This window comes from Toxotes jaculatrix, chromosome 7 (genome assembly GCF_017976425.1).
Source record: "Toxotes jaculatrix isolate fToxJac2 chromosome 7, fToxJac2.pri, whole genome shotgun sequence".
Classification (NCBI taxonomy): Eukaryota; Metazoa; Chordata; class Actinopteri; family Toxotidae; genus Toxotes; species Toxotes jaculatrix.
Genome location: NC_054400.1, coordinates 9,359,855 through 9,368,516, shown reverse-complemented (window position 1 = coordinate 9,368,516; position 8,662 = coordinate 9,359,855). Strand labels below are relative to the sequence as shown.

The 8,662-nt window shown below is 38.5% G+C and overlaps 1 protein-coding gene across 1 annotated transcript; it reads right to left on the bottom strand.

The window, feature by feature from the left end:
* Positions 1-2,844: 2,844 nt before the first annotated feature.
* On the bottom strand, positions 2,845-8,445 carry LOC121184616 (chondroitin sulfate N-acetylgalactosaminyltransferase 1-like). The gene is made up of 9 exons (XM_041042406.1): positions 8,083-8,445; positions 7,862-7,962; positions 7,535-7,713; positions 5,945-6,161; positions 5,340-5,441; positions 4,552-4,733; positions 3,750-3,844; positions 3,584-3,665; positions 2,845-3,330 (listed from the first exon to the last, which is right to left on the bottom strand). The coding sequence occupies exons 1-9, from the start codon at positions 8,443-8,445 to the stop codon at positions 3,059-3,061; spliced, it is 1,593 nt and encodes a 530-aa protein (XP_040898340.1). The 3' UTR covers positions 2,845-3,058.
* Between the last annotated feature and the right edge of the window lie 217 nt (positions 8,446-8,662).

Here is an 8,662-nt window from a genome sequence, read left to right as displayed (position 1 = left end):
AAAAAAAATTTTGACTTTTTTTGTCCAATTTTGACGCGTTACTATACTATGACGTTTTTTATGACATTTTGAGGTCGAAAAAAATTTTGACTTTTTTTTTCCGAAAAAAACGCCATACTATACTATGACGTTTTTCATGACTTTTGGAGGTCGAAAAAAATTTTGAATTTTTTTTGCCCGAAAAAAATGCCATACTATACTATGACGTTTTTTATGACTTTTGGAGGTAAAAAAAAATTTTGACTTTTTTTGCCCGAAAAAAACGCCATACTATACTATGACGTTTTTTATGACAATTTGAGGTCAAAAAAATTTTTGACTTTTTTTGCCCGAAAAAAAAGCCTTACTATACTATAACTTTTTTTGACTTTTGGAGGTCAAAAAAAATTTTGACTTTTTTTGTCCGATTTTGTCGCGTTACTATACTATGACGTTTTTTATGACATTTTGAGGTCGAAAAAAATTTTGACTTTTTTTGTCCGAAAAAAAACGCCATACTATACTATGACGTTTTTTATGACTTTTGGAGGTCAAAAAAAATTTTGACTTTTTTTACGCGAAAAAAACGCCATACTATACTATGACGGTTTTTATGACATTTTGAGGTCGAAAAAATTTTTGACTTTTTTTGCCCGAAAAAAAAGCCTTACAATACTATGACGTTTTTTATGACATTTTGAGGTCGAAAAAAATCGACTTTTTTTGTCTGAAAAAAACGCCATACTATACTATGACGCGAACGCGGAAGTGATCCTCACTGCTGAAACCTACAGGCCGACAGGCCATTCAGGAAACCTCCCAAATCTTTCGATGGCCAGCCTGGGCATTCTGCATCTCTACCATTTACAAGGAACATTCCTTTCGCTCAGGGTGCTGGTTTTGCAATTTTTTTTTTTTCAAACACATTGTTTATTTTTTATCAGCTGTCCCTTGTTGTGGACATCTGGTCTTGCTTGATGCATAATATAATGATGTAATGTCATGATACTGAAATCATTTCAGTATGTATTTCCTTTAGTCGGCTTGTGCGCAAAGATGAAAGATGAAAAATGCCAGTTAGCAAATCAGGGCTCCAATGAAATCCCAAAGGAGAAAACATGTTTTTTGTTTTTTTGTTGTTTTTTTTTAAACAAAATTCATCAAAACTATTCCGTCTAACTAACCAAGGTAGTTAAACATGGTGCCAAAGCCCACAATTTAAACTTTGCAGAACACCCAAGAATGTCTGAACGCTCAAATAAACTCTCAGCAATGTACTGTTGGAAGTAGTCAGAGGGCTTTCAATTTTGATGAAAAATTGGGGTTAGTAAGTCCTGATGTCCACTACAAAGGACACTGAATCAAAGATGTGTTTTGAAAGGGTTCAAATTATTGCGCCTTTAAAAAAATCTTACTAAATTCAAGTCAAGACTTTGATATTAAAGAAAAAAAATGTTTGGCAACATAAATATGATATCAGTAAAAATTCTTGACTTATGACTTATCTCTCTTGTTGCCATAAAATGTGGAAGTTGAAATTCCCGCCACTTTGAAAAGACAGTGCATTTGCTGTGTTGGCCACAACCCCACAACTGAGGCATCACAAGAAAGCCCAGGATGTCCACTTAAAGGACAGTTCGACTGAGATAGATTCTATAAATTATATTTTGACCTAGGGGTCTCAGACTCGTGTCCCCCACAGAGGGCAAAAATGAATTGGGTCTCAGGAGGTCAAGGTGTTGTCCTGCTCCTACAAATTGGTACTCTAAAGTTTGTGTCAATAAAAAAACTTTTAAAAAATAGAGAATGGGTGGAAGGGTAAAAGACAGGGAGAGAATGTGTGTTTTTTAAAAAATGAGCATTCATATTTATCAGTGATTCTTTTGTCTTATATCACAGTTCTTTTGTCTTATATCACAATGCTTGAGGCAGTAATTTACCAATGAGAGGGTAAATTTGATGTCAAAAACATATGTAATTAATAATATTATTAATTGCTGACAGTAGTTTTTTTAACTAAGCCATCATGACCTGTGCCTTTCCTGCTTTAACAAGTAAATTTATCTGCTTTGCAAAAGGTCAATCAATCCAGTTTGATAACAATAAAGAAGAAAAGTACACTGGTGTCTTCAGACTTACCGAGGAAGAAAAGTCACATTGTTGATGTTCACCAAACAAATTAAACGCTTGTATTGCTCTTAAGCTCACTGTAAATACAACAGGCAAATATTGTCTTCTGTGTCTAAAAACTGGATGTAAGGAAAAAGAAGTTTAACTTGCACTTTTCTTTATTTGCACCAATGGGAAACAATAGAAAAGAAACATGTAGGTCATGTTCTCATGTTCTTAATAATATTATTTTGATAACATCCTCCTTGAGTTCCTTTATCACTTGTTTCACTATGGAAACTTAAGGAAACCACATTAAACCACACAACCTGTCAAAGAAAATATTTGTTTAGACAATGAATGGTGTTGAATACTGAGTGACTTGTTGGTTGATGATTTACTTGTTTGCTGTTCTGTTCTTGAAGATGTGATATGGATGTAGGCAGCCACCTTTCACACTTGTATTTGTGCTGCTGTGTTGTAGTAGTTGTGTTATGTATTGCGAGAATTTTTGTGAGTAGGAATTAAAAGGATGTGTATAGATATATCTTCTTTTATTGAAGTATTGTTTGAAAAAGATCCCAGGAATGGACCCCAGGAAGAGTAGCCACTGTTGGATTTTAAACAAACCAATGAATGAATAAATAAATAAATAAATAAAACTATCAAGTAAACTGATGAAAGGAAGATATTTTTTGCTTCTTTCTCTCAATGAGTTTTCTGTGGAGGAACAAACATAAAAGAGACAAATATAGATCATAGCCTTCATCCTTTTATTAACACAAAAGATAAAAAAACAGAATTTGTTCTCATGGAGTTAAATCATTGGACTAAATCACCTTCTGTCTCTTCTTTTAACATTACCTACCTGAAAATCTTGTTCTCTGGCAAGACTTCAGGTAATGTAGGTTAACATAAATTAGCATGAAAACCAGAAGAAGAATATACATAATCTCTTACTCGGTTGTCCTCATTGTGCTCCTTTGGAATTTAAATTAGCCTCGATCTCTCGTTTGAAGAAGAGCTCCCCCAGCTGGCCATGCGAGGCTTCGCTCATGGCTTTGGTCTGCATGCACATCTTGTACTTGTCCAGAGGAAGCTCATCTGCGCAGTTCTTCTCGTGCCACAGGTGGAAAAGTCCGCGAGACGGAGAGCGAATCACCATCAGTTTACTGTGAAGGTACTTCCTGTACAGGTGCACGTCCTCCAACCCCCAACCTTTGATGCTACGGTCAAATCCACCTGCCAGGAAACAGACAAACTTTAGACGTGTGCAGTGAGAATCAAGAGATGCGTATTACTTAACTTTGTCTGTGAACGCTGAGTTCAAAACAGCAGAAGGCAGAAACTAACAAGATATAAACGCTTTGTCAGAGTCAGGTTTGCAATTTTACCTAAACTAGTTATTTAAGAAGAGGACATAGTGGTATTTTGCAGTAAGTCTTTAAAATTATGAAATGAAGGAAATTTTTCATTATGCAAGCTTTTTCATTACCTATGTTGATGAAATCAGACCTGTACTGGCATGTCATGCCAAACCCAAAGTCTCTCCAGAATCCAGTTTCCTTCCTTATGACCTAAAAAAAGAGTAGTAATCAGTCTCATACATTGTGACAGCGTTTTGTTCTGATGCATTCATTCATTTTTTCTTTTTAACCTACCAGCTGCTGTTGAACAGAGGGTAGATGTGTCTCATTACTGTAGATGATAGATGGGTTGTACTGGCTGAAGAGCACTGGATAGTACACTTTTTTACCTTGAGACAAAAACAGTTTAAATACCAGCAGTAAACACATTTTCTGTTTTAAACATTAAACACTTTTTAAAACAAACAGATTTTTCTCTCTTTCCAGGAAAAGATTCTTTGGTATTTGATGTATATTTCATTACTTGCAGCAACAGTAGAGGTTTGATGGGAGAGAAAAGAATAACAACTGGGTAGTTAGTACAAACAACAGTAACCACCAGACCTGAACAGAAGCATAACAAACAAGCTTCTCCAGAGACTCACAGAGCTTACAGAGCTGGATTAGAGCTTCTCTTTATCGTTGTTTTCTGTCTGTCTTCTATGTCTGATCGTTTTGTGTCTCTCTGTGGTTGTTTTTGTCTTGTTTCTTTGTAGTCATTTTTTGTCTCTGAAACCATTTTGTGTCTCTTAGTGCACCATTGTGGTTGTTTTGTGACTCTTTGAGGCTGTTTTGTGTCTCTTTGTGATCATTTTGAGTCTCTTTATGGTGTCTGTTTAAGAATGTTTAGTTTCTCTTTGAGGTTGTTTTGCGCTTAGTTGTGGTCATTTTGCGTCTTTTATTTGTGTTTTATTCTTGTAGAAACAGGTTATATTATAAATCAAGGCTGGAGAACACTTGAAGACACAAGAACACAAGACATGGTGTTGCATAATGTTAAAAAAGCTCATGTGTAAATGATTGACATTGCTTGATGTTGCGCAACCCTGTCTCTCACCAGGCTCTGCGTTGAGACGACAGGAAGTTAGGAAGTCGGCTGTGAAGTGGATGTCAACATCACAGAAGAAGAGCAGGACGTTCTGGGTTCGCCTCCAAGCCCTGGCACCCACGTCTAAGCCCCGACCACGAGAAAACTCCTCATTCAGCTGTATCAGAGTGAAGCTCCTGAACCGAGTCTCTCTGGGGGAAAGAAGAGGAAGACACGGATTAATCTCTGTGTACACTGATGCTTCTGAGTATTGTAATTTGAAATGTTCAGAGAGAAAAATTGTTTAGAAACAACCAACTTTAGACTTGAAGTCTCATTAGTGCTATAACATTATATAACACTAGCTCACAGAGAATTTCCAATATTTTTCTCCCAAAAGCCAAAAGTAAAAAAAACATTACACATTACGATTTTATCATCCTATCCTGCCCATAATAGAGGGATGTGTGTGTTGCTCCCTGGAGGTCTAGGGCGTTCAGAGCTTATTATTAGCCTGCAGCTTTAAAACACTGACACTCCCTCACTTACAGTTTTATTTATTTCATGGCCAAAACATCTGCAGTGCAGCACAAACACATCTGGGAGGGTAAATTCTAAAAGAGTTGAGGAGAACATACAGAGTTCATCTTTGTCTTGCAGTAATCTATGTCTGTGATTTCATACCTGTGTCAAACCTGGACTGTGTTGTCCAAGATCACAGGGGGGTACTCTAAGTGAATGTTGTTTAAACGTGTTATTCAACAGACCAACCCAATGTGACATTAGCTGATGTTCAAAATGGAAATGGACTTCATTACCTGGTGGTCTGGTCCAGCATGGCCTTCACCTGGTCTAGCTGATCTCGACCAAAGTAGACGACAGTGAGATGAACCCTGCCGTCCTGCTGGATGCACACTTCTCTGAACCAAAAACACAGGAGGAGGCATGTATTAGGCCCACTTCTACCTGACCTTATCAGGCAATAGTCACAAATTAAACACTAAAGCTTTTAAGAAAAGAAATGATGTTTAAAATAAAATATAAGATAAAAAAAATCTGGCAAAAATTCTTGCACCGGTACAGTGACATGACATGAATAGTCCCAAGTTTAACTGAATAAAATGCAGTGACAAACAAAGTCTTTAGCTCCGATTTAAAAGAACTGAGAGAGAGATGTGGTGGATAAAAACTGAATGCTTCCTCTTCATGTTTAGTTTTGACCCTGTGAACAGTTAGTGAAGCTGTGCCAGACAACCTGAGTGATCTGGATGACACATAATGCAGGAGATGTCTGCGATCCCAACAAATTATCACATGTTAAGGATTCAATTCAATTCAATAATAATCAGTGAAGTCTTGTTGCAGTCCTTCTGTTCTGTGCTGTGAATGGGTGGCAGTATGTTAATTCACTCACAAATAATACCTGAAGTTGTTGATGAACTGCCTGAATGTGTCCGGCCTCTTGGACAGAGGCACGATGATGTTGATGAGCATGCTGCGCGTGTCCACTCTCTCGCTCTTCACCTTCATCACGGGGCCGAACGGCCTGTAGAGTACAAGCTGCGTGAAGTCCTGTGGGCCGTCGCCCTTGAACGTCAGCTCATAAACCGTTCCTCTGTCCCGCTCTGTACGAGTCAACCCTGTGACCGAGAGAAGAGGGAAACATTTTGCTAACAAAATGTTAACAAGATTTTTTTATTCATGAGAATGTATTTTATTGGCAGATGATCCTAATTTATCTTGTTGTGGTAATAGTTTGAAACCACCTGTGGATACAGTGGAAATTTGAAGTTTGCAATGAGTTGGTTGTATTTTAAACAAACTGTCACTGATTTTAGACTAAATCAAGACTTTTTGGGAATAAAAAAAATATAGCAAACCTATGAAGAAAGCAAAAAGAGTTGAAAGACTGTCTAAAATTAAATGTCTGGGAGTGATAAAAGATAATACATTATGCTAAAAATCATGTATAAATTACAAATTTATACGTGATTTTAAATAAATTTAGTAATTTACTTGCTTTAAGCAAGTAAAGCTTCATTATATACTTCTTACTGTTCCCTTATAGTCACATATACTGTATAATTTACTGTTACACAAGTATGGGGAAGTACATACAGTACAAATACAAATATGATAAAACATAATATTCATATTTAAGAAGAGAGCCATAAGAATTGTAAACAAAACCACTTAACTGAAGGGAAAAACTGAATGGAAACATATGTGGTTGAGATCAATGCAGCTCTCGAGGTTGTTGAAATGGCAAAATAATAAATAACAGAAAATGCAGAAATAACAACAAATAAATCTGCCTATTTGATCATCATGAAAAACATCAAGCTGCTCCTGCTCGCAACCCCAACCACAGGACTGAAAATGACTTTGGCAGATTGGTTGGGGAAGAATAAGTATCAGTGCTGATACACACCTTGTTAAATGGATGTGGTCTCAGCTCAGTGGGACTGATCCATTTTTTGTCAGTGTCATCATTAAAATTCAGTGATTCTGCAATCAGCCACATCATTCAGTCACAGCAGGCTCCTGACTCAGAGTCACAGTGTTAAATTACATACAAGAGATTTAAATGAGCTCTGCGCAGTGTGGTGCATAGATTCTAAATTTGCAGAAAAGACATCACTTCTTGGTATCAGCAGATACTCTGAGTTGGAGTATCGGACCAATCCTCTGAGAGAAGAGGTTGTGATATATCCCTTCATCTGACAGTGGTAAAAGATCTCCTCTTGAATACAAATCAGTCAAAATCAACACAATATCAAACACAATAATGATGTGACATGAAGCAGTGAAATAGCAGTTTAGTCAAATAATCCTTCCTAGTTTCCTCCCAGGCATGCAAGTTACTGTAGGTGGACACTGGAAACTACTACTGCTACTGTCTCTCTACATGTGTTTGTCCAGCAATGGACTGATAAACATTTTTCCAAGGTTTCACCACATGTAAACGTGAAGAAGATGAATACATGAATTACTGAACTGAGATCTTTCTCACCCTCTATGAAGTCTGAAGGGGAGTACGTGTGCTTCCGCCTGGTGTTGTCCATGTGTTGCTGAGGTCCATTCAGGACGTGCAGAGCTGTTTCCACAGTGCCTATCAGCTCGTCCCTGCGGTCCTTCCTCACAGGCCTCTCCTCAGGGTGCCTGGTCAGTCCCATTTCCAGCCGGTACACCCTGAGTGATGCAACAAAAACCTCACTCTATGAAGAGACAGCGTTGCATGAGTTCAGACTCAACATCAGGAGTAGGTTACACAGTACTCCTGGAGGCCCTGAAAGCTCTCCTGTTGTTGTCCTTAATGATGAACAACTGTCCCACTTACCTCCGCAGAGTTAAAGTGTCAAAAGGAATCACTGCATATTCGCTTGGTAGCTTTACACCTGAGTTCACCTCCGCCTGGTTCAGCTGGCAGCGGAAGAACTCCTGGAAGACATGATGTAACATTTACTACTACTACTATAGTGTCACACTTCATTTATCTCATCAGCCGACATGAACTCTGCATCTTTTCTGCATCTGTCATCCTGTATCATGTTTCCCTACCTTCAGATCAGACTGTGTGGGGGTTTTGTGCAGACTCTCCAGACCCTGAGGCAGAATCCCTTTGGTTTTTGCTTTATCCAGGGACTCCTGGAGCTGCTGCGTCCTCTCCTGGAGAGCCTCCTTCAGCTGGGCTATCTGCTTTGTCAGGCTGTTGATGTAATGTCTGTGAGAGTCCTCCCTCTCCTGCAATAATGCCATGTATCCCTCCTTACTGGTGGCCCCTCCAGACCAGAGCAGAGACTGCTGGTTGCTGCGAGACGCAGGTTTACAAGCCAGGAGGTAGAACAGCGACAGACAGCAGCAGAGGCCCAGCACAATGAGGCCGACACGGGCCACAAGGGCCAGCAGCCACCGTTTAAACATGGTCTTTTAAACAATTTTTTTTTTAAACACTAGACACTTATAAAATCATGGCTGTGCTCCTGTCATGTGGAGGTGCACCCACAAAAAGATGAGTAACCCATAGCTCCAGAACTATAGATTAAAAAATACAGTTTTTAAAAAAGATGTTGTCCTGTTTTCTCATATCGTTGTCATCTGTCCCATCCACAGGCAACATCCTCACAGGGCATCTGGACAT

What these genes read in the sequence shown, in the direction of transcription:
- LOC121184616 (XM_041042406.1), bottom strand. Translation starts at nt 8,445, where the DNA reads ATGTTTAAACGGTGGCTGCTGGCCCTTGTGGCCCGTGTCGGCCTCATT. An exon ending in GACACTTTAACTCTGCGGAG is followed by an intron (nt 7,714 to 7,861) that starts GTAAGTGGGACA and finishes TGCATCACTCAG; the next exon opens with GGTGTACCGGCTGGAAATGG. An exon ending in GTCTGATTTCATCAACATAG is followed by an intron (nt 3,331 to 3,583) that starts GTAATGAAAAAG and finishes GTTTCCTGGCAG; the next exon opens with GTGGATTTGACCGTAGCATC.